General features: G+C 45.0%; 1 protein-coding gene across 1 annotated transcript in view; it reads right to left on the reverse strand.

Moving 5' to 3' along the window:
• The window catches only part of LOC147630056 (bifunctional bis(5'-adenosyl)-triphosphatase/adenylylsulfatase FHIT-like), a 58870-nt gene extending 34982 nt beyond the window's left edge, over positions 1 to 23888 (reverse strand). Inside the window, exon 1 of the mRNA XM_086811664.1 lies at positions 23694 to 23888. Within this exon, the coding sequence (XP_086667790.1) occupies positions 23694 to 23846 (153 nt within the window). The 5' untranslated portion in view covers positions 23847 to 23888. The remainder of the gene's footprint in view (positions 1 to 23693) is intronic.
• Between the last annotated feature and the right edge of the window lie 2513 nt (positions 23889 to 26401).

The raw sequence follows: 26401 nt of genomic DNA on the forward strand, positions 1-26401 counted from the left end.
AACTGAACGTCCAAGATCTTACCCACATCTGCAAGAAGGCGGGCCTAGAGAAGATCCCGAATCTCCCCTCTGCTGGGGCGACGAGTGCCGACTATACCGTAGATGGTGGAATGTGCCTGGAGGCGTTCCACCTCTACGGCGAGGCTCGCTTCCTCTTCTGGCGAAAGTGAAAGCCTAATGGGGGTATCCTCAGGGGCGGGCGAGGGGGCTGCGGAAGAGTCCCTCTGAGGTGGCCCACGAGGAACCTCCATCAATGTCTGAAGCTTAGTCGAAGGCGAAGCGAAAACGGAGTGTCTTGCAAGAACCGAGCTGCACAAAAGGCGGAGCGGGGAGGGGCGGAGGGGGAAAGGGGCAGAAGACAGAGGGGGAGGGGGGGAAGACAGAGGAGAAGGGGCTGAAAACAGTGGGGGACGGAAAAAAAAAAAGAGGGGGAGGGGCGTAAGGCAGAGGCGGCGAAAGGCAGGGGGGTGGAGGAAACGCGAAGGGGGGGGGGGGAGGGCGGAGGCGCGCGGAGGGGGCGGGTCGCGGAGGAAGGGGAGAGAGCAGGGGGCACGAAGGAGACGGGGCAGGCGGGCAGGGAGCGGCGGGAGCGAAAGAGAAGGGGGGGCGGGAGGCGGGGGGAGCAATCGCGAGGGCGGAGAGGACGGGGCAAGCGGGGGGAGCAATCGCGAGGGCGGGGAGGGGGGTGTGCGAGCAGGCGGCAGCGCGAGGCAAGGGGGGGGGTGAAAGCTTCCAGAAAGAGTTAGTTCTCTTTCCCTCTTTGGAAAATAGAAAGAGATGGTTATACCTCAAGTTCTAAAACAAATTTGCATGTACAACTGAAGAGACAGTTGCTGAGATGGCCTGGGCGAGTCGCCACGTCACCTCAAAAAATTTAAAAAAAAAAATTTGCCCGGGGGGTTTTCCACCGCTCTGATTCTGATTCCAGCCTCTATTTTCCCAAAAGATGAAGGGAAAGGCCTCAAAATCAACCTCCAACTTAAAATGTACATATCTTGTAAAACTATCAAAATTTTAAGTAAGAAACGTACTTAACCTCCTGCAAAATACAAGTCGCTAGATCAGCAACCAATATTATGCACAAGTTCGATGCTTTAAGATCAATGCCTAAATGTTCAAGCATTCTCAAAATCAGCATCCAATGCAAGATCTTCAAACAGCTTATTGTGCATGTGCCTAAGGTGAGTACCATCCATTCCGTACACTTGTATCCATCTATACGCTCTCCCATAACGGTAAGAGTGCATAGTCCATCATGCTTATGAAGCATGTCCAATCATACTTCCCCACTTCGGGATGGAAGCATGTCCATTCATGCATGTAATATTATGCTCTCCTATTTCGGAATAGAAGCATGTCCAATCATGGTTCCTTGGAAAAGAACACATGTCCAATCATGAAGTCTGCCATGCTAGGTCAAACAACATGTCCAAGTTTTATTAACTTCAAAATTCTTGATACAAAATTCCCTATAAGCTGATTAGGGTTTTGGATTGGGGATTTCTCACAAATACAGGCGGGTGACAGCTCATTTGGCCATTGTTTTTGAAGAATTCCGTAAGCATAAACTCTTCACAAATGCAAAGAAGAGTGAGTTCTTCTTGTCAGAGATACATTTTCTTGGGTATATTGTGACCAAAGATGGAGTGCGGATGGATCCTGCAAAGATTGATGCAATTCGAAATTGGCCCGAATTGAGTTCGTTGCATGAGATCCGTAGTTTTCTTGGTTTATGCCCTTACTACCGCAGGTTCATTTGGCACTTTGCATGGATTGCTTCTCCTTTGCATGATTTGACAAGGAAGAAGGCCGTGTTCAAATGGACTAATGTAGAGAGGGATGCATTTCTCAAATTGAAAGATGCAACTACTCATGGTCCAGTGTTGATCATTCCGGATTTGCAAAAGCCTTTTAGTGTGGAATGTGATGCATCTGGAAATTGAGGGACATGCCGTGGCTTATGAGAGCCGTAGATTACATGATGGAGAGCTATCTCTTGGCATTTATGCAAAAGAGCTCTTGGCTGTAATTCATGCACTTACTATATGGAAACATTACCTTCTTGAGACTGATTTCACTGTGAAGACAGATCACCAGAGCTGGAGGTATTTTCTTACCCAAACTAAGTTGTCAAAGAAGCATATGAGGATGGCCAATTTTGTTGGGTTTTATGCTGTGTATGCACCCAGAGGAGTGCTAGTGATCATCAGTAGATTACTGGGGCACTTTTTACTTCAGTTAGTGGAGGTTTTTTCCCCCAGTTTAGCTCAGTTTCACTTATATGCAGTTTATAAGTGTTTTGGTCCACCCGGCACATTTATGGCCGGACATGTGAACATTTATCTTTAGGGTCACTATCATGTGGCTATTGTACTTCACTTTTTTGATCATTCAAGCATACTGAAGTCGTGTTCTCTCTGCTCTTGGTTTCCACGCCTGTTTGTACCTTCTGTAAACCCTAACCCTAACACCCATTCCCTTCATTTGGTATCAGAGCATTGAAGCTCTGCCGTGCACTGCCCGTACAGCATCCGTACATCCAGTCTGTGCCGCCTTCAGCTACACGTGTGCGCTAGCTGCCTGTACATTCAGTCTGCGCCGCCTGCAACGCCTTCAGTTATTGTTGGGGTAAAGGCATAATGCCCACCCTTATAGTGTGTACAAGCCCATAAGTTATAGTACATAGTACACTTAGTACTTTTAATGTACTAAGTGCACTATGTGTACTAGTGCAATATACATGTGTGATAGGGGAGTCACACACTCATGCCTCATGAGTTGACTTATCCCCACAACTCTCTCTCTCTCTCTCTCCCTTGCTTCTCTGTGTATGTCTCCCACATGACCTAACCCTAATTCTCCCATCAACTGGTATCAGAGCTTTGGTCCCTCCCTCTTCTCCTTGATGGCTCCTGCTGATTTCTGTCCTTCTGTTCAGGTCGTATTCAGCCCTGTCATGCTGGTCGCCTGCTGAATTTTTTCTGCCCAGCCAGTAGGCGTGGGCTGGCTCAGCTGCTGCCCAGCAGCTGGGCATAGGCAACCCAACCATTGTGGGCTGCTCAGCTGCTGCCCAGCCAGCAGCGTGGACTGCCCCAGCTGCCCAGCAGCCAAGCGAGGGCTGCCCAGCAGCCAAGCGGGCTGCCCACTGGCGCTAGGCGACGTAGCACTACACAGCGAGTCGGCGGCAGCTTAGCGAAGGCGTTGAATTATTAGCGAAGTTGGTGGCGGGCGTCCATCGAATTCTAGCGCTGCTGGCGGAGACGGCGAAGTGAGCGTTGAATCACTCGTAGCGCTACAAGGCAGCAATCAGGCGACCCGTAGCGTGGCTGAGGCAGCGAGGAGGCTAGCGCTGGGCGTACATACGCTAAGCGAAAGCAGCGTACCAGGCGGAAACACAGGCGACGTGAAGTTTACACACCTTGTGACTTTACGCCTGCAGCAGCCAGGCGGAACAGGCCTTCAGCGCTGGAGGTCCACACGCAAGGGGAAATTCAAAAACTGCTGCTGGCGCTTCGTGGAAGGTGCAAGTTCTACATCTTGTGCACCTTGTGCCCGCGACTGCCATCTTGAGGTCTTCCGTGCTGCTGTCCACAGAGCTCTGCAGCGTTTGGATCAGCCTGAGCGTGTAGCAACATCAGCAAGAAGCCTCCCTCCCTTTTCTGCAACAGCATCAAATTTTCTGCAGCAGCATCACCACCCCCCTTTCCTGCAACAAAAAATCAAAAAATTACAAGGTATTTTCCTCAATTTTTTTTGGGACTTGCAATTGAGCAGGTGCAATCATTAATTGAGCAGATACACGCGCCGAATTGCTCAATTTTTGAGCAAAATTGGCAAAATTGGGTGACATTGGTCACAATCAGGATCAATTTGCAGGAAATTGGATGTCGAAATTTGGGACTTTTGATGTAATTGTGCAATTAAGCACTCATACATGCTGTATGATGTGAAAAATCGCACATTTGGGCAAAATTGCAGCAAATTGCAGTGCAAATCAAGGGGCTTTTGTGCCGATTTGGTTGATTTGCATGCAGGCAATCGCATTTAATGCTGTGGATAATGTGTTGATGCCTTACAAGCACTCAATGTGCCTGTAAAACAAGGGGCTTTCATGTATTTGATGTATATGTGGCCAGGGGGAAGCATCGTGAACACTCTGGATGCCTTCATGTGCGTCAATGTACCATGTATGATCAGAAATTGATCTTAAATCAAGGGGCTTTTCAAGTTCGTATGCTTGTTGAGCCTGGCAAAGCAGCAGGCAAGACATTTATGCCTTGAATCCTCAAAAATCAGCTTGCAGTCAAGGGGCTTTTGCCCAATTTCTGTTCGGGACTGTTGTATGCAGTGTTCGGGACTGTAAAAGTCTGATTTTCACTCATTTGGACAGCCAGGAGAGCATATATTGCTATTGTACCTGCTGGTACAGATTTGGCACAGCTTTGTGCATGTTTTGGCATGGTTGTACACTGTTTTGAGTGACCAAAAGGTTCAATTTCAGCTGCTAAACTTGCCGGTACAGGTTTGGTACATCATTGGTGAGCACTTGGTACTGCTGTACAGTACTTTGGAAGGGCAAAAGAGCACATTTAAGGTGCTGTCCAAAATCTGCAGCAACCAGATTTTGGTGTTTTCATCACATACAATGGGAGAAAAGTTGCATTCTTGCTTCCGCAGTGGGAGATAAAGCTTGGGAGAACAACTGTAAGCACTTTGTGTGCTTTTGGTGCAGTGTTTGCACATTTTGCAGGGAGTCAGGCATTGACAGGTTGCATATTGCTATGGCAACCACAGGTGAGAGCTCTTCATTGCTTCACATCAAGAAGCTTGAAGGCTCGCATAATTATGATATTTGGCAAACCCAGTGCTACAATGTGTTGCTCCAGAAAAAGCAACACAAGCCTATCAAAGAAAGGGGTGTGATGCCCGCTTCTCTTACTGCTGAAGAGTGGGAAGATATGGATGAGCTGGCAAGATCTACTATCATGTTGTCTGTGTCAGACTCATTACTTTTCAGTATTCGTGAAGAGAAGACAGCTTGGGGAATGTGGCAGAGATTGCAGGACTTGTATGCCCAACAAAGTGCCTCAAGCAAAGTGTATTGCTTGAAGAAACTCATAGGTCTTCAGATGAAGGAAGGGGCATCTATGACAGCCCATCTAAATGAGTTTAATGGTATTGTCAGCCAGGTCATTAATCAAAAGTTGGCAATGGACGATGAGTTCAAAGCCACTTTTCTGTTATGCACTTTGCCAGAGAGTTGGGACACATTCAGGACAGCCACTAGCAATTCGAATGCTATGCTGTCATATGCAGATGTTGAGGGTGCTCTTCTTCAAGAAGAGATGAACAGGAAAAACAACTCTGTTGGAAAGACCAATGCAATGAATGCACGTGGGAGATCCCAGCAAAGGGGAAAAAGCCAAGAAAGGGGAAGAAGCAAGTCTCGCTCCAAAAAGGATTTGGAATGCCATTATTGTGGCAAGAAGGGACACATTAAAAAGCAATGCTACAAATGGAAAAATGATCAAAAGGAAAAGGGAAAAGGCAAAGACAAAGACAAGGATGAAGCCAAAGATGTAAAGCCAAAGGGCAAAAGTGGAGTCAAGATTGAAGAAATCAATGTGTCACATGCAGGTGGCAGTGAGGATGAGGTCCTATTTACTTCTTCACTTGATGCCCATTCACTTCTTACAGGTGGTCATGGTATGCACTCATGGATCATTGATTCAGATGCCTCCTTTCATGTCACAGGTTGCAGAGACTTGTTTGTCAGGTATACTGCTGGCAATGAAGGAGTGGTTTATTTGGGTGATAACCATGCATGCAAGATTCTTGGCAGAGGTGATGTGAGGCTTGTATTTTCAGATGGCTCACAACTTATGCTCCATGATGTCAGGCATGTGCCTGAGATCAAAAAGAATCTGCTTTCTACTGGACAGCTTGATGATGCTGATTATGTTACCACATTTGGTAGTGGAAAGTGGAAAATTAGTAAGGGCTCACTGGTTGTTGCCAGAGGCTCTAAGGTGGACACTCTTTATTTCATGCATGCAGGTGTTTGTCACCATGCTAATGTAAATGCAACCGAGCTGCCGGAAATTTCTATGTGGCATAGCCGGTTGGGACACATGAGTGTCAAAGGAATGGAGCAATTGTCTCGTTTGGGTTACTTGCCTTCTCTAAAGTTTTCAAGTTTTCAGTTTTGTGAGCATTGTATATATGGTAGGCAACTACAGTGCCCCCACAAGAAAGCTCTTGGACAGAAAGATGCTCAGTTAGAGCTTGTGCATACAGATGTATGTGAGATGCCTCAGCTTTCTTTGGGAGGGGCAAAAAATTTTGTCTTTTATTGATGATGCCACACGCAAGGTGTGGGTCTATCCTCTTCGTTTGAAGAGTGATACATTCTCAGTGTTTGAGAAGTTTGTTGCTCTTGTTGAGAATCAAACTGGCAAAACACTGAAAGCTTTGCGTTCCGACAATGGTGGAGAGTATATGTCCAAACAGTTTCAGGACTTTTGTGATGCTAAAGGCATCAAGAGGGAGCTTTCTACTCCTTATGATCCTTCACAAAACAGGACAGCAAAGAGGATGAACAGGACCATTCAGGAGAAGGTCCGTTCTATGTTGTCACATGCTGCATTACCTCATGGTTTTTGGGCTGAAGCTGTTATGACAGCCGTTCACCTTATAAACAGGTCACCTAACACAAGGCTTGGTGGGAAAGTGCCAGAGGAAGTATGGACAGGGAAGCCTCCGTCATACAAGCACTTGAGAGTGTTTGGTTGCGTTGCGTACGTGCACATACGCAGGGAAATGCGCACCAAACTTGATCCTAAGTCTCACAAATGCATATTCCTAGGATATGGTGACAGAGGTGAAATGGGGTATAGACTTTGGGATCCCTTGAATAGAAAGATCATACGCAGCAAGGATGTCATTTTTGATGAAACATGCATGTATAAGGAGCCTGCAAGGCAACAGGAGCCTGGCAGAGTCATCTTTGATGATGATGGACATCATGGACAACAACAAAGGGCTGTAAATCAGCCATTACAGCAGGAAAACCAGCCCTTAAATGGTGCTGAAAATGGTCCAAATGGACAGCCAGATATGGCAGAAGATATCCCTATGGATATACCACAGTTGGAGGAGATACCGGGCATGATATTTCAGCCTTATGGCATGGAACAAGAGCCACCAATGGGTGATATGCAAGCTGAACAGCAACCTGCAAATGATGGTCATTGGGTACGGAGGTCCACAAGACCCTCCAGAGCCCCTGACAGGTTTGTTCCAGGGGTTGACTACTTGATGCTCACTGATTGTGGGGAGCCCTCATGTTATAAGGAGGCTTTACAGAGGGCAGACAAGGCTCTTTGGGAGCGTGCTATGAAGTCAGAGATGGATTCTCTGCATAAAAATGGAACTTGGAAGTTGGTGCATTTGCCTGCAGGCAAGAAGGTTTTGCCATGCAAGTGGGTATACAGGCTCAAAGTTGCATCAGATGCAAAGCCAAGATACAAAGCCAGGTTAGTGGCTAAGGGCTTCAAGCAAGAGTATGGTGTGGACTTTGAGGAGATCTTCTCTCCAGTGGTCAAAATGACCACACTTAGAGCTGTGTTAGCTTTGGTTGCACATGATGATCTGGACTTGATTCAGATGGATGTGAAGACAGCTTTTCTTCACGGTGATCTCCATGAGGAGATATATATGCAACAGCCAGAGGGTTATGCAGTAAGTGGAAAGGAGAAGCTTGTATGCAAGCTGAAAAAGAGTCTTTATGGGCTCAAACAGGCACCAAGAGAATGGTATCATAAATTTGATACATTCATGAAATCTCAGAAATTCAGGAGAAGTGACATAGATCACTGCTTGTACACCAAGAAAGCTTTGGATGGCAGTCTATTGATCCTCATCTTGTATGTTGATGATATGTTGATTGCCGGAAAATCTCGTAAGGAGATGGATGCCTTGAAGCAGAGGCTGCATCAAACCTTTGATATGAAGGATTTGGGTGATGCAAATCACATCTTGGGTATGCGGATACTTCGGGACAGAAATCAGCATGTGTTGTATTTGTCTCAGAAGAAATACATTGGCAAAGTTTTGCAGAGGTTCAATATGGACGGGGGGAAGAAGACTAGTACTCCTTTGCCTCCATATGTGAAACTCAATGCTATGGACAGCCCACAGTCAGATAGAGACAGGGCTGATATGGCCAAGATTCCGTATGCTTCAGCTTGTGGCAGTCTCATGTATGCCATGGTTGCTACTAGGCCGGACATTGCATTTGCAGTGGGAGTGGTTTCTAGATACATGGCCAACCCTGGCAAGAAGCATTGGGAAGCAGTGAAAGGTGTCATGAGATACCTGAAGGGCACACAGGATATGTGCATTTGCTTTGGCAAACAGGATGCATTAGTGCATGGTTACACGGATTCGGATTATGCCGGTCATCCAGATAACCGGAAGTCTACTACCGGTTATGTGTTTACATTCACAGGAGGTGCTGTGTCATGGATATCCAGGATGCAGAAGTGCACTGCCTTATCTACTACAGAGGCCGAGTATATTGCAGCCACAGAGGCTTGCAAGGAGGCATTATGGCTATCTCGGTTAGTGGTTGATTTGGGTTATACAGGGGATATTCCATTGTTGCATTGTGACAGTCAGAGTGCCATCCAGTTGGCAAAGAACCCTGTCTTTCATGCAAAGACGAAGCATGTGGATGTGAAGTATCATTTCATCAGAGAGGTGATAGAGAACAAGCAAATTCAGCTTGTTAAGATTCACACGGATGACAACCCGGCTGATCTGTTGACAAAGAGTTTGCCTCCGGAGCGGTTTGCTCATTGCAGACACTTGATGGGCATTGGATGAGGCCAGTTTCAGCCTTGATATGGCCTTGTATATTATCATGTACATGCTGATTTTTCTTTTCCTTTACTTAAGGGCACTTTGCCTTTAAGTGGGAGGTTGTTGGGGTAAAGGCATAATGCCCACCCTTATAGTGTGTACAAGCCCATAAGTTATAGTACATAGTACACTTAGTACTTTTAATGTACTAGGTGCACTATGTGTACTAGTGCAATATACATGTGTGATAGGGGAGTCGCACACTCATGCCTCATGAGTTGACTTATCCCCACAACTCTCTCTCTCTCTCTCTCCCTTGCTTCTCTGTGTATGTCTCCCACATGACCTAACCCTAATTCTCCCATCAGTTATTGTACCTGCCCGTACAGTCAAGCGTAGCCACCATCACCTGTGCGCCTTCAGCTACACCTGTGCGCCTGCTGCCCGTACCTGGTCGCCTTCAGTCGGGTACTGCAAAACAGGCGTCGTCTACAACTACTAGACTGCGCCGCCTTCAGTCCGTACACCTGTGCGCCGCCTGCAAGTCATCGCCTGCAGCCAGCTGTGACTGTTCGCAGCTGTCAGCATTTGTTTGTGGTCGCCTCAACGCTGGTCGCCCTGTGTACTTAGTCGTGTGCTGCAACAAACGTGGTTTTGCTTCAGTACAGTAAGCGCTGCCTTCAACTCGACACTATGCAGCTTCCGTACTTTAAATAGACGACCACAGTACCTGCACAGTACCTCCACGAATCTGCCTGCAGCCTTCATCAGTCCTGCGCAGTACAGTCATCTGTACATTGAAGTCAACTGTACCTGCAGGAATACCACAAGCTAATCAGTTATTCAGTTGGTAAGCATTAAAATTCAGTTTTTGGGCATTTTTATTTTCTCTGTGAAAATATACAGGCACAACAGGCAGATTTTCTAGCAAAGAACAATACAGGTTTTTTGCACAGTTTGGGTGCAGCAAATTTGGGCATTTTTGGGGCATTTTGGCATTGTGTACACCATTTGCTGCTCTACTCAGTCATTGGTGCATTGAGCTGCACATTCAGAGGATTGAGAGTGCAGGCATATTTGGGTGAACTGTATTCAGTGGAGTACAGTTGTTATCAGGGTTTCTGCTATTGGGTTTTTTGGTAAACAGGTACAACATTGTGCGTAAAGCATAATGGCAAATCAACAGCAAACTGATGTATTCACATATTTGTCTAAGGAAGACAAATTGGATGGCACGAACTACTCCTTGTGGAGTTTTATGCTGAAAAATGTGCTTGTGGCAAAAGGTCTTTGGGATTTTGTTAGTGGTGATGAACCACGTCCAGGTCCATTGGCTCCAGAGACTCCTCCCCAAGGGGGTGCTCGTGGATGAGGACAACAGGTACAGGCTCCAGGACAGCCATTGCCTGTTCAAAGAACAAATGCTCAAAAGACATGGGATGCCAGGGATGCACAAGCTTTGTCACTCATTGCATTGTCAGTACAGAGGTCCATTATACCTCATATTCGTTCAGCTGGCTCTTCACAGAATGCATGGGTGACTTTGGAGCAGATGTATGCTGCTCGTAATGAGGCTAGGATCTCATTTTTGAAAAGAGAGCTGGAAAATCAGAAAATGAATGAAGGAGATGATATGTCTAGCCACTTAAACAAGCTGCAGGATTTGAGAGAGCAACTCATCAATGTGGATGAGATTATTCCTGAGACACAGCTTGTGTCCACCATCTTGCACTCTTTGCCAAGATCTTACTTGGCTTTTCATACCTCTTTGACCCTCAGCATGAGGAATGCTGTTGAACCCCTCAAGTATCAAGAACTTGTTGCTCTCTTACTACAAGAGGAGCAAATGAGGAAGAATATGAATATGAACACAAATGCTGAACAAGCATTTACTACAGGTCAAAAGGGGAAAGGAAAAACTCAGCCAAAGAGTGCAAATCAAAACTCAGGTGATGGTGGTTCTTCACAGGATACCAAGAAAAGTGATGGACAGCCCAAAAGGAAGGGCAAATGTCATTACTGTAAGAAGCCAGGTCACTACATCACTGAATGTAGGAAGAGGATTGCCAAAGAGAAGGCAAAGGAAGCTGGGATGTCTGTTAATGATGCTTCTAAAGCTCCTCCAGAGACTGCTTCTTTTGTTGAGGACAAGGATTACTGTTTTTATACATGCAGCTATGATGCCTCTTGGTCTTCACAGGCACTCAGTTTGACAGAGCATGCATGTACTTGGTATTTTGATAGTGGTGCCTCAAAGCATTTCACATCTCGTAGGGATTTGTTTAGTCATGTTGGCCCTGCCCCTGTTGGCAAAACTGTTCAGTGTGCCAACAATGCTTCATATCCAGTTCGTGGCATTGGGGAGATTCAGCTCACAGCCATTGATGGCTCCATTCTCCGCCTTACAGATGCCTTATAGTACCAGGGATAAAGAAGAATTTGTTGTCCATTTCTTCTTTAGCACATTGTGGAATGCAAGTCCACTTTGATGATGATAAATGCATGGTCAGAGACAAAGCTAATGCCTTGACCTTGATGCTTACTGGTACACTATGTCATGGACTTTATCAGTTGGATGCATTTCAGCTAGTGGATCAGTCTGCTTATAATGCATTCACTCTTACTCCAGCTATGGTTGATGCGGAGTTATGGCATGCTCGCATGGGGCATGTAAATTTTGGTAGTCTTATGCTTATGCAGCGACATAACATGTTTACAGATCTACCTCTCATGGAGAAGCCTCCAGATCACATTTGTGAAGGATGTATTTTGGGAAAAATGCACAGGTTTTCCTTCCCACGTGATCAGGCTCTAAGAGCAACTGCAAAGTTGCAACTTATACATAGTGATCTTTGTGGTCCCATGCAGACGAAGTCATTAGGTGGTTGCTTTTATTTTGCAACATTTATTGATGACTTCTCTCGTATATGTTGGGTCTATCCTTTGACACAGAAATCACAGGTATATGATGCATTTTTGGCCTTTGTAGCACTTGCTGAGACAAAGTCAGGATGCAAGGTGAAGACTCTCCGTTCTGACCGAGGGGGGGAATATATGTCACATATGTTGAATTCCTTTCTTGGGAGTAGAGGTATAAAACATCAGTATACTACTCCTTACACTCCACAGCAGAATGGGGTTGCAGAAAGGAAGAATCGGTCACTCATGGAGATGGCCAGATGTATGCTAAAGGCAAAAAGGCTACCACATATCTTTTGGGTGGAAGCAGTAATGTGTGCTTGTCATATTTTGAATCGATGTCCCACAAAGGCATTGGTTTCTATTACTCCTTTTGAGGCTTGGCATGGCCGCAAGCCTTCTGTATCACATTTTCGTATCTTTGGGTGTCTTGCATATGCACACATACCCAAAGAGTTGAGGAGGAAGCTGAATGATAAAGCCACAAAATGCATTTTTGTTGGGTATAGCCGTGAGAGCAAGGGCTACAGGTTATATAACCCACTATCCAGGAAGATATTCACTAGTCGGGATGTGATTTTTGATGAAAAATCAGAAATATCCATGGCTGGTTATGAGGCAAATCAGGCTGAAAATGATGTGTTTGAAGGTCTACTACCCATGGAGTTTCATTCCACAGTTGGTGATCCAACTCATGAGGGTACAGGACAGCCAGCAAATGATGTAGGTGGTGCAGAAATTCAGCAACCAAATGAGCCAGAAGCTGAACCAAATATGGGGCAGCAAGCACCACAGGTCAGACACATACCTAGATGGTATTTGAGGACATTACAAGACAGCCATTTAGAGGATCCTCTTGCTGGTCATACTCGTAGGGAGACAAGGACCAATGAGCATGCACACATCATGGATTTGAATCTGGTTATGGCAGCCAGTTTACAGGATGATGATGAGCCTGATTCATTTGTGGATGCACGAGATAATGTGCATTGGAACAAAGCCATGCAGGATGAGCTTGATTCTATTAAAAAGAATCAAACATGGGATTTGGTTGATCTGCCCAAAGGCAAGAAAGCAATTGGTACTAAATGGGTCTATAAGTTGAAAAGACATGCAGATGGATCCATTGACAGGTACAAAGCCCGTCTAGTTGCAAAGGGCTATGCACAGAAGAAGGGCATTGATTATGAGGAGACATTTGCTCCTACATCCCGTATGTCGACACTTAGGTGTGTCATTGCATTGGCTGCACATCGTGGTTAGGTTGTTCACCAGTTGGACATAAAGACTGCATTTCTACATGGGGACCTCGAGGAGGAAGTTTATGTATTTCAGCCCATGGGTTTTGCAGAACATGGTCATGAGGGGAAAGTTTGCAGGCTGAAAAAGGCCTTGTATGGTTTGAAACAAGCTCCACGAGCTTGGTATGCAAAAATAGATGCTTTTCTACTCACTCAGGGATTTGTGAACAGTCCATCAGAAGCCACTCTGTATGTAAAGAAAGAAGAGACAGATCTGCTGGTCATCAGTCTTTATGTGGATGATCTCTTGCTCATGGGATCAAATGATGACAAAATTGCAGCTTTTAAGGAGATACTGCAACAGACATTTGACATGTCTGACTTGGGCCTTGTACATTACTATTTGGGCATACAGTTTGTGCAGGATAACAGAGGCATTGGGTTGTTGCAATCACGTTATGTTGCTAAACTTCTGGAGAAGTTTAAATTTCAGGATTGCAAATTTGCAAGCCTATTAGTACTCCTATGGAGCCTGGGATGAAATTGTCACTACAAGATGACAGTGTTTCCTTTGATGCCACTACATATGCTCAGGCTGTTGGGTGCCTCATTTACTTGTGTAATACAAGGCCAGATATTCAGTATGCAGTCTCTCAGTTGAGCAGATTCATGCACAGCCCACGGTTGTCACATTGGCAAGCTGTGAAGCGTGTATTCCGTTATTTGCAGGGTACCTTGTCTCTTGGATTGCTTTATCCTGAGGGGGGTGACATGCAGTTACACGCTTACAGTGATTCAGATTGGGCTGGTGATTTTGATACCAGACATTCCACTAGTGGAAATTGTTTCTTCCTTGGCTCTTCATGCATTTCTTGGCTAAGCAAGAAACAGACCACAGTGGCCACTTCGTCTTGTGAGGCAGAGTACAGAGCAGCCTACACTACTACTGTTGAGTGTGTTTGGCTGCGTTGTCTCATGACTGATATGGATATTTCAGTGGAGGAGCCTACACCTATCTATACTGATAGTCAGAGTGCCATTGCTGTGGCCAGGAATCCTGTGTTTCATGCTCGCACGAAACACATTGAGATTCACTATCATTTTGTTCGGGAGAGACTCCAGGCAGGAGATATCAGTCTGATCTACTGTCCTACAGATCAGAATGTGGCAGACATCTTCACCAAGGCATTACCACGTCCGAAATTTGAAGCATTCCGCAATGCTTTGAATTTGTTTCCTTTTGGTGGATGATGTACAGTGATCACATATCACTCCAGGGGGGTTTGTTGGGTTTTATGCTGTGTATGCACCCAGAGGAGTGCTAGTGATCATCAGTAGATTACTGGGACACTTTTTACTTCAGTTAGTGGAGGTTTTTTCCCCCAGTTTAGCTCAGTTTCACTTATATGCAGTTTATAAGTGTTTTGGTCCACCCGGCACATTTATGGCCGGACATGTGAACATTTATCTTTAGGGTCACTATCATGTGGCTATTGTACTTCACTTTTTTGATCATTCAAGCATACTGAAGTCGTGTTCTCTCTGCTCTTGGTTTCCACGCCTGTTTGTACCTTCTGTAAACCCTAACCCTAACACCCATTCCCTTCAAATTTCCTCTCTATGTTTCATTTTCAGATCCTGCACACTCCAGGAAAGAAGAATGTAGTGGCCGATGCATTGTCACAAAAGCCGTATGTAGCAGCTATCTCGGTTGCCTCTCATGGGGACTCATCTACCATGCGTGATTTGTATCATACGGATGCTGATTTTGCCACTATTTGGGCTAATTTGATGGCTAGTCATGCACATGCCTCATATGTGATCAAAGAGGATTATCTCATGAAAGATAATTGCCTATGTGTAGTGTCTGACATGACGCAAAAGGTTTTGGATGAGTGCCATGCTCCTCCATATGCTGGTCATAGAGACAAAATGCCTACTACACACATGATTGAGCGGTATTTATTTTGGCCAGGTATGCGGAAGCATAGTTCATAACATTCGCGTTTGCTTCATGAAGCAAACGTTGGCAACATACGCGTTTGAAACTCGTCTTTCATACTTGCTTTTTTTTTTAATGCTTTTCTAAGGTTTTACGTTTTTTGAAAGTTGCTACGTTTTTTTAATCGAAAATCGGTCCACGCAATGAGCATTTATGTAACTTGTAAGTTATAACTTTGTAAGTTTTTATAATGAAACTTGGAGAGCTTAAGTTTACAATGTATATTTGTATCTATTTGTCTAAATCTCGTCCTTTCTATGAGGTGTTATATTGGTCACGTATGTTACTCGGCCCGAGACTGAAACATACTCGAAACATTCTTACATACCCGAATGCGTATGCGTTTGCTAAACATATGTTATGAACTATGTGCGGAAGAACATAGAGGCACATGTATGTGCATGTATCACCTGTCAAAAGGTGAAATTTGATAGGCAAAAGGCACCAAGTTTGCTTCAGCCATTGCCTATTCCCACGCAGCCATGGGAAAGTATTACAATGGATTTCATTATGGACTTGCTACGGACCCAACAAGGTAATGATGCAATTTGGACAATTGTGGATAGGTTTAGCAAGCAAGCTCACTTCTTGCCAGTCAAAAAGACCATCAAAGCTGAGCGTATGGTTAAAATATATCTTACACAAGTGTTCAAGCATCATAGAATGCCGAAGTCCATTGTGGGGGATAGAGATTCCAGGACTACAAGTCTCTTTTGGAGGGCCTTATTTGATAATATGGGCACCAAATTGGACTTCTCATCAGCTTATCACCCTCAAACGGATGGACAAAGTGAGGCTGCAAATTCAATCGTGTTGGATCAAATGTTATGTGGCGGATCAGAAGTCTTCTTGGGAGAAGTACATACCGCTTGTGGAATTTGCATACAACAACACGGTGCATGCATCTACGGGAAAGGCCTCGTTTGAGATTGTTTATGGTAAGGTGGTTTTGCCACCCATCCTTCGCACAAGGATGAGATATTTGCAGCTGATGAGTATGTAAGAGACTTGGATATTGCTTTTGCTCACATGCGAACAGCCATTGCAAGGTCACAGACAAGCATAAAAAGGCTGCTGCCTGCTGACAAGCATAGAAGGCAATTGGATGTTAAAGAGAATGATTGGGTATTGTTGAAATTTGAGAAAGCAAGACTTGCAAAGAGGCCTGGCAAAGAGGGTGCATATCCTATGCTTGCAACCAAGTACTATGGGCCTTTTCGAGTGATCGAGAAGATCAATGAAGTGGCTTTCAGATTGGCATTATCTAGTCATTGGCACATACACAATGCTTTTCATACGAGTCTCCTTCGCAAGTATACAGGGCCAGAGCCCAGTGAGACGGTCATTGAGGATCCACCAGAAGTGGATGAGCTTGAGGAGATCTTGCAACCAGAGCAGATTGTGTATCACAAGGAACGCAAGCTTGCTGCAGGCAAAGTTGTGAGGCGTTACCTTGTGAAGTTTAAGAACTATCTTTCCATTGATGCTAAATGGGTAGATGAAGAGTTCTTCAGAGATTGCCCGCATGTGCTTCAAACATATTTGGATGCTTTTCAGTTGCGGACAACTGTTTAGAAGCCGGGGGGGATGTCACCATTTGGCCACCCAATCGGTCCACCCATGCTTTCTTATCATGTATGTAAATTGGACTGGTGTCCATGGCAGTTGTATATGCCGGGGATTGATGCCACTCATGTGATACTGTGGACTTGGCTTTCCGTTGGGACTTGTGCCTCCGTCAACATGCCCAGAAATGCTTGGTGGATTGGTGTTCCATTGGGTATGGTACCTCGTGTACTTGCCTGGAGCACGTCTATTTTAGTATAGTCTCATGAAGAGGGATTGTCCATACCAATGTTGCATTGCATAGCATCTTTATGTGCTTGCTTGCAATTGAAATTGCATGCTATTTTCATGCTTGCTTGACCAATGTGTAGTTCCAGGTAAGGGGACGCCCGCCCGCGAACCGTGTGTGTGAAACTGTTTGCTTACATGGTTATGTGGCATGTGACAGGTGGTAAGTATTGGTCATAAACCTAGCCTTAGGAGTTAACACTAATTTATAAGTGAGTGTGTACACACTTCATTAAGTTTTGGGCAGCCAAAACTCACTTATAAATTATGACCAGCTCGGTGTTCACACACACTGATGTCCCGAGGTGGACATAACCCAATGTCCACCGCCCAGACCTTATCCCCTTTGAACAAAGGGAGTAACCAGCCATGTGTCCACTCTAGCTTGCTCCACAAAGCACCTGCCTGCCACCTACACTGGACAACTCACCACCTCACTCCTCCTCCTCTCTCTAGAGATTGGCGCCTCCTTCATGAGGGCTGTTGGGCTGCATTTTCTGCACTTTTTCCTTCCCAACTCCATTTCCAAGCTTGCTAAGGTGTTTCTCAAGCTTCCAAGAGTGTTTCCGGATGCTAATCACTCCTCTACACACTCCCAATGACTGAAATTCAGCAAAACAGCTCTCTTTATTGCTGTAATTTCTGGTCTTTTTGCTGAAAACCCTAATTTCAACCCTCCTTTCTCAAGTTGAACCATAGGGGAAGCTTTCCCAAGGTTCCCTTCATCCTCTTGAAGGCTTTTGTCGCGAAGAAAGGCGATAAATCAAAGATCTCAACACTCCAAGGACTTCCATCGTGAAGACTTCCACTGTCATCGACTCTACTTGCTATTGATAAGCTTTTACGCTTAAATATGGAAGCAAGTAGCAGGAGGGAGGAACCGGATTACAAGACCACATACCTTATGTAGTGTTCTCTTGTCCTACATGGTCTCTTGCAAATTGTTGCTACCATGTGTTGGTGGAACAATATAGAGCAGATGGTAAGGAACATGGACACTTGAGAGCAAGGTGGTTCCAAACGTTATGTACTGTACGGATCCGTACGTACTGTACGTTGTTTGGTACGGAAAAAAATTTTAAGGTACGTAAAAATACGTACCATTGGTAAAAATACATAAAATCTCAGAAATTTCAGCCACCTACATAAAATTTCAGTCCATGTCCACATTGACATATAAAACTTTCGAAATAGAGACACAACAAGGTCAAAAACCTACTAACTCAAAAGTGAGAAATTAGAATCACAAGTCAATGCATGATTGCTCTGACAAATTCAATGCACGATGCCATACAATTTCAATCAAGATTCAGCAATCATGCAATGCATAATATTTAGTGGGCAGCTCAGCTGAGAGAGAGAGAGAGAGAGAGAGACTTGAAGGAGAGAGAGACTGAGAGCTCTATGCACGGTCCACAGAGGGTGGGCTAAGGCTCTGAGAGAGAGAGAGAGAGAGAGAGAGAGAGTTATGTTGCTGCCTTGGGGGCCTGAGCAAGGGTGGGTGAGGAAAACAGGGTGGGGAAAACGGGGTGGGGCGGCGACAGTACCGACGGCGATAGTGAGAGAGAGAGAGAGTGCAACTGTAGAGGCCCTTACCGGAAGGTGTGCGCCGTACAGAGTCCAAATGCTATCGCAAGCGAAACCCGAAAAAAAAACGTTTATCGTCGCAGGCAAGCAAAGAGGGGGGGGGGGGGGGGGGGGGAACGGCGTACGGATCGATCCGTACGTACGGATCCCCGTACGGTACGGATGTACGGTACGGATTGGATCCGTACGTACGTTTTGATCCAACCTTGCTTGAGAGGGTAGTGTGGATTGCAAGTCGATATCGACAACCACTTGTTTGCAATACTGTATTCATATGCATTGGTATGGAAATCTGGTTAGAAATGCCCATGACACTATGTACTTGAGTCTCCCAAGATCAATATACTTTATTTGAGGGAGGGGTCGGCCGTTCCGGCTCATTGTGTCTCTTGTCAATTCAACAATTTACTTCTTGTATTTGAGCAAGTGTCCATCAAATCTTAGTGTATTTAAGTGTATTGATTAGCATTGTGTTCAACCAAGTTACAGAAGACGTTGGAGCTGAAGCACGGTCGATGACGAAGGCTCGCGCAAAGCACTCCAAGGTGATAGTGGCATATCGGAAAAAGGTAAGGTCAATGACGATGATGGTGGTGCAGTCTCTGATGACACGGGTGCTGCGTACCTGAAGCAGAGAGGGTTGCCATCCCGAGTGGTGCAAGCTCTGGTGACACGGGTGCTGTGTACCTAAAGCAGAGAGGGCTGCCGTCCTGATGTAGCAGAGAGGGTTGCCGTCCCGATGTGTAGCAAAGAGGGCTGCTGTCCCGATGTAGCAGAGAGGGCTGTTGTCCCAAGGGCTGTGCCAAAAAAGCACAAGATATGCTGAAGGTAGCACAGATGTGAGCCCACACCCCCTCTCAGCATCGGATGCTGAGTGAACTCCAAGAAGCCAGAGACGCCGTCCTCAATCAAAGATGAAAGACTGCAGAAACAAGTACCAAGAAAGCTCAACAAGCAATCTCCTCAACAACTCAGCTACAAAAGTAACAGAACAAGCTGCCAAGTACACCACTCCTCTGGAAGAAAACAACCATGTAGGCTGCGATGTGCTGCTCCAAATAATGATTCCAAACCCAAGTGTAAGAACACTCCCCGAAGTCGAATGTCGTATATCCTTCCTGGAGAAGGTATGAAAAACCTCATAAGCGACCAAGATCAGATCTTGTAGGTAATCAATCCTGGGAGAAGCAAACTGCTTCTCACTGGAACCCTCAAAAGAAAGAGTCAATCTGCTCCAACTCTGTACCAAGAGTAGCCAAATGCTGTACAAAAGCATCCTCTGAAAAGATCGGCATCGCAAGATGTAAAGACTCTATAGAAAATATGGGGTCTATCTGCCCAAACTCAGTACCATGAGTTGCCCAATGCTGTACATAAGTACACGCCACTGAGGTGGGCATTGCAAGATGAAAGGACTCCACATCCCCCTCTAAAAAAAGATGTCGTCGGACTGGTACAAGCCCAACCTGATTCTGATCCAAATCCAAAAAACTCTAGAAGTACCACTGTGCCCCAGGCACAGTTAGCAACCATAGATCCAAAGCATCCCACTGGGTCCAAAAAACCATCCTCCAAAACAAACCTGCAAAACTGGCAGGGGGAGGGACATCCTCAGAAGCATCACAAAGAGAGGCAGAGGTAGACTCCTCACAATGAGGAAGGGAACAAGAATATAAACTGCAGTGGTAACAAAGTCCTCAAAAGTATCACTAATAGCAGAAGACTGTTCCATAAGTAGAATCAGATCCCAAGAATCAGCAACAACGAAATGATCCATGTGAAAGGATCACACCTCAAAGGGCAAAACACCCTCCTTGTTCTGCAAACACTGCAAAGAACACAAGCTCGAACAAAATAAACTCTGCTCGGGATCTCTGAAAAGATCACTGCTCTCCTCCAAAACCTGTAAACTCCTGTCACAGAAGAAAGTCTCCACAGAAACAAAACAGCTCCCGAAACTAATCCTCAAGTGAAGTAGCTGGAGATAGCCCCCCTCTGAGTGTAGAAAACTCCTGTGGGAAGTAAAACACGGCCAAAAACACTGCTATCCAGCAAAAAAATAGCACTACACCGCCAACAAAAGGCAAGGAATGTGAAGAAACCGGGAAACTGTGTAGGCCAGGAACAAAACACAGGTATAGATGCTCCAAAATCAGCAAAGCACTGACTCAAATCTGAAATTCAGAATCCTCCTCAAGTACCAAGCTACCTCCAAAGCCACAATCCAAACAAGAAACCCCCTTTGCAAGTGATCTATGTCCACTGGAGAAGAAAATGCAGCCAAACAAGGGCTACAAACCTGAAAATTCAGGTCAACCATTGTCCACACCTCCTATGAGGAAAAAAATGCTGAAGAGAAGGTACCTTTGGGTCCAATACATGAAGCCCAGGTGAAGGTAGAGCTACCAGCAAGATCGGTTCAGAAAAACACAGCAACCATGGCTGCAAATCTGAAAACGCAGAGGTAAAAGGGGCTGTAGAAAGGGCTGAATCTGGAAACACAGAAGAAAGAGGTACACCCAAGCCTCAAATCAGCAAATCAGCATCATCAGAAACCTGTAGGAGAAGAAAATGCAGCGAATATGCTGCTGCTGGCCTATACAAAACAGGCGACCAGCACTACAGGGGGGGGTATGAACGCTGAGAACTGCTGTAGACAGCCACCTGTAGAAAAACGCAGCACACTAGGTGCTGCTGCCCTGAAAACAGTGCAAAAACAGGTGTGAAGGAAGTCTCAGAAGGTCAAACCGGGTATGGATGACCACGGGCTGCTGAGAAGAAACGCCTGTAAGAGGCAGGCGACTAGCAGCAGCTTCTGTGAAAAAAAAAACGCAGATCTGTCCACCTTGCTGAAAACGCAAAAACGCAGGAGGGAGAGGAGGGAGCATCCAACACTGAAGATCACCGGCACTCTGATACCATGATAGAATGTGCAGTGGAAGAAGGGAAAGTGGAAACATAGGAGAGAGAGTGAGAGAGAGAGAGACGGAGAGGAAACACAGGTGAGAACCTGCTCTCAATATCATCACCAAAAGGAATACATGTCCCGAGCAAGAGAGGAGAACCTCGTATGTGAGGGACTGCAGCAAACAAAGCTAAGCAACCAGTGAGGAATGAGGGAGGCATGTCAGCTATATATATGCCCATGAGTAGGCAGCCGACTGATGATAAAAAACCTCCACAACTGGGAAAATACCCAAGACTCCATAATGTGGGAAAATATATGAGGGGTGACCAGTCCCTCTGACTAACATGGTCAGCCCTAGAGGCTATAATAGGACACCAAATAGGAAGCCTGCAAGAAGGGGATGATGTCTAACATGATGTAGGCGTTGACATGTGCTGAAGTAAAACACAGATGTGAGCAGCAGAAGGCCTGATGTAAGCGCCAAGAAACAGCCTGATGTTGGCTGATGTGAGTCCTGAAGTAGGCGGCCTGGACCAGCAGAGGAAAATGCAGATATGAGCCTCTGCTTGTAGGCGGCCAGATGGTACCTGATATGGCGATGAAGTGGTACATAAATGATGAGGTATAGGCAATGCTATATATAGTGAAGGGGGGTGTTGGGTCGGTCACCATAAAGGCGTAGGCCAGCAGCCAAGACAAAAAAACCCCAAAAATATAAAATATAAAATATCCAGAAAGTCCCTTTTTAGGGCTGGAAAAAGTGTTGTTTCTTCACATGATAGTCCTTCCACCTCCCCTACATGCACCTAGAGTGTGGAATCGCGGATTCATCATTCACCTTGTCTTCAAGCTGCTAGTGGTAGCCAGCACATGCTCCTTTAGCTCGTTCAGGGGTATGTTGTCCATGGCCATGCTGGTCCACAACACTATTTCCTTGCCACTCCTTGCCGATTCCTCCTGTGTCACCACACTCAAAGCATCGCTCACAATCTCATGCAAGCCGCCAATCAAGTCATTAAGGGAGCCAACACAAGTCGCCTTCAAACCGCACTCTACGTTCGGATGGGCGCACTCGTTACTAGGGGTCCCCATCACGAGATCCCACTCCCCCTAGTTCCCATTCTTCTTCTTTATCCCCCATCCGCCATGGTGGCGTTTTCGAGATTCGGGCATTGACTCACATGCCCCAGGAGGAGCAGTCCCAAATTTTGAACTTGCTTAAGTCCCTTAAGTACAATGGGAAGATGGCAAGTGAGGAGGTCACCAATTGGGCTAGGGAGATGTTTGCCACCCTTGCTGCAATAGGTCGTTCATATGTTTTCCAACTTCGTCTCATCAAAACAGCATTGACAAGAACTACATTTCTATCATGGGAGGATTACCTTAAGCACCATGCTGTCTACTCTCAAATGTGTGGAAATCCCATTGTGTGTATGTTTGTACACAACCACACGCACACACACACACACACAAACACACAAAAGAAGCTATTTTTCGGAAACAAGAAAGACCACATTTTCTACTCATACAACTGACATGTGGCATTATGATATCTTGTGTAGACCCTTGCCACAAAGCTCAGCCTAACTCTGCTAGCATCATTACAAGCACTACCAAGGGTTTGGAGAACAAATTATGATAGTCACTTCGGGGTCACCAGCGCATCACATGTGGCTAGAGTCCCACCATGAGATAGGGATTACAGCATTCAAGTATTATCACAGGCCCCCCTGTCAGCATTCCAGCTTGCCTTAGTCTTCTAGATCACACCTCACGATCGAAGCTCCTATCTCCTTCGATCCTATCTCGTGAGCACACAATGACAAAAGAGTGAAGAGTGAAATAAAATTTTGTACTCCACGGTCCACCATTCAACAAGCAAAATTCCTTTTCCTCTCCTTCTCTCTGTAGTGTGGGGTATGTTGCACCGTTTATGCCATTTGCTACGAAGGTCATCAATCTCTCCTTACCACCCTTTGCGTTTCTTTTAACTGTTTCACTTATCTTGTAGAGATGAAGCCAAGGTAGTACCCCTGAGCATCCTAAATCACACTGGATCTCTCTACTCTCACTCTAGATGGCTGGACAGTAAGCACTAGAGCATGGCCTGGTGCTTGAACTCAAGTGATAGAATTGCCTCAAATAATTGATCAGAAAAATGCTTCAAAGAAAAGCAGCGTGCTATTCTTGCAAAGATAAAAAAGAATGCTCAACAGCATGAAGAAAAAGAAACAAATACGCTTTTCTTGCAAAGATTTAGATATTATTATCTTTCTTCGGCAATGTCAAGAGAGAGAGAGAGAAGAAAAATGAGTCTGACCTCTGAAGTTGAAGACATTCCTGTAAAACAGCGAGCTGTGGGAGGCAGCACAGATGAGGATTTTCTGGCAACAATCAGCTTTGAGGAAGAAAACTGTGAAAGGCCCCCCCACTGCTGCAGTGCAGAGTGGTTTAGTGGCAACATGTGCCACATTCTTTGGGCGGTTATTCTACGTATAGGTGGGCGGACAGCACCCTCTAGATTGCCTCCCTTGGGGTGGCCCGCCTAAGGCAAGGACTAAGGGTTCATCTAGGCTTTTCACTAAAGAAATTAGTGCCTCCAATCTTTAAAAAATTACCTTTTTTCGGTTGGTCTAAGTGTGAGTGGGTTTTAAAGGCCTGATGATTTTTAGGTGGGCACCCCAAGATTGGCCATGATAGTGCGAAACGGAGGGGTGGAGGTGTTAGGTTTAGGGTAGGCATCATCATGTTGAAACCTTTTTGCATTTGGCCACCATGCGTGTCGTGCCTCCTAGATTCATGCTTCTGTTGATTCTTGTCTTGGTTGGGGTCACATCTGCGCTGTTGCTACACTTGCTACATCTATTGCATTTCATGTTCCTATTGTCTTGGTTAGGGTCAGATCTGACCGCTACGTTTGCTGCGTTGGGTTTGCTTGGCTTTCGGTTTGCTCCTGGTCTCGTTTCTTGGGGTCGGGTTTGCAGCTAGTTCAAGTGTTCATGTTCATGTGTGTGTTGGGCTTTGGGTGGAGTTCACTTCGCCTTTAGTTTGCTCCACGACCAATTCTTGCGTTGGTCTCCTCGTCCAGTTAGCTTCAACGCGTGTCGGTTCTATCCAGCCCCCTTTGATTCTGGTTTGATACCTGTGGTGGGTGTCGTCATCTAGTTGACTTCCATGCCTGCTAGTTCAATCTAGCTCCCCGGTTTGATTCCTCTTTCGTCCGGTTGACTTTTGTGGCTCTTGGTTCACTATGGCTCCCCGGTCTGATTTCTGTGATTCTGGTTCAATGTGGTTGTCGATTCACTGGCTTGGTGAGTAATCCGAGGCTTTGTTTTCCCCATGTCTTCCATCAATTGTTGATTTCGCTTCTAATTATTGGTTGTGGTTTTTGCGGCAGGTTTTTATGTGTGTTAAGTGCATGGCGACTTGGATGGTGACGTTTTGTTTTATGCATGCATCCTTGGGATGCATGCAGATTATGATCTGCACACAGCTTCATTTAGCATGATGGTTTTTTTAAGAATGTTGTTTTTAAACACTGACTTTAATTAAAAAACCATTCATAATATAATGTTGTTTTGGGGTTTTCTTTATAATATTTAAAGTTTAAATCTTTTATAATTTATAAAGATTGAAAATATCTAAAGTTTGATTTTTTTTTATTTTTATTGCATTTTATTTTGGACTTACATTTTAAGCTTCATGTTTTTTAACATCGACTTTAATTATTAAAAATTAGTGCCTCCAATTTTAACAAATTTACTTTTTTTAGGTTGGTTTAAGTGTGAGTGGACTTTAAAGGCATGATGATTTTTGGGTGGGCACACTGAGATTGGCCATGATGGTGCGAAACGAAGGGGTGGAGGTGTTACGTTTAGGTTTCCACACTTTATAGGCATCATCATGTTGAAACCTTTTTGCATTTGGCCACCATGCGTGTCGTGCCTCCTAGATTCATGCTTCTGTTGATTCTTGTCTTGGTTGGGGTCATATCTACTCTGTTGCTACGTTTGCTGCATTTGTTGCGTTTCATGTTCATGTTGTCTTGGTTGGGGTTAGATCTGATCGCTGCATTTGCTGCATTGGGTTTGCTTGGCTTTCGGTTTGCTCCTGGTCTCATTTCTTGGGGTCGGGTTTGTAGCTGGTTCAAGTCTTCGTGTTCATGTGTGTGTTGGGCTTTGGGTGGAGTTCGCTTCGCCTTCGGTTTACTCCACCGCCAATTTCTGTGTTGGTCTCCTCGTCCGATTGGCTTCGGCGCATGTCGATTATGCCTAGCCCCCTTTGATTCTGGTTCGATACATGTGGTGGGTGCCATTGTCTGGTTGGCTTCTGTGCTTGCTAGTTCAGTCTAGCTCCCCGGTTTGATTCCTCTTTCGTCCGTTTGGCTTTCGTGGCTCTTGGTTCGCTACGGCTCCCCGGTCTAATTTCTTTTCGATTCTAGTTCAATGCGGTTTTGTCAATTCACTCCTCCCTTGGCTTGGTGAGTAATCTGGGGCTTTTTTTTCCCCATGTCTTGCATCAATTGTTGAATTTGCTTCTAATTATTGGTTGTGATTTTTGGGGCAAGTTTTTATGTGTTAAGTGCATGGTGGCTTGGATGGTGACGTTTGTTTCCTGCATGCATCCTTGGGATGCATGCAAATTATGATCTGCACATGGCTTCATTTAGCATGATGGTTTTTTTAAGAATGTTGTCTTTAAACACCGACTTTAATTAAAAAAATGTTCATGATATAATGTTGTTTTGGGGTTTTCTTTATAATATTTAAAGTTTAAATCTTTTATAATTTATAAAGATTGAAAATATCTAAAGTTTGAATTGTTATTTTTAATGTCATTTTATTTTGGACTAACATTTAAGCTTGATGTTTTTTAACATCGACTTTAATTATTAAAAACACTTCATGGAATAATTATGTTTTTCTTTTTAAAAAAAATAAGTATGAAGCTTAAATCTTGATAATTTATAAAGTGCAAAAATTTTTAAAGTTTAGATATTTTATTATTTTTTGTCATTTCGTTTTAAAC

This window comes from Cibotium barometz, chromosome 17, assembly GCF_041138505.1.
Source record: "Cibotium barometz isolate CiBa-2024 chromosome 17, ASM4113850v1, whole genome shotgun sequence".
In the NCBI taxonomy this organism is placed as follows: Eukaryota; Viridiplantae; Streptophyta; class Polypodiopsida; order Cyatheales; family Cibotiaceae; genus Cibotium; species Cibotium barometz.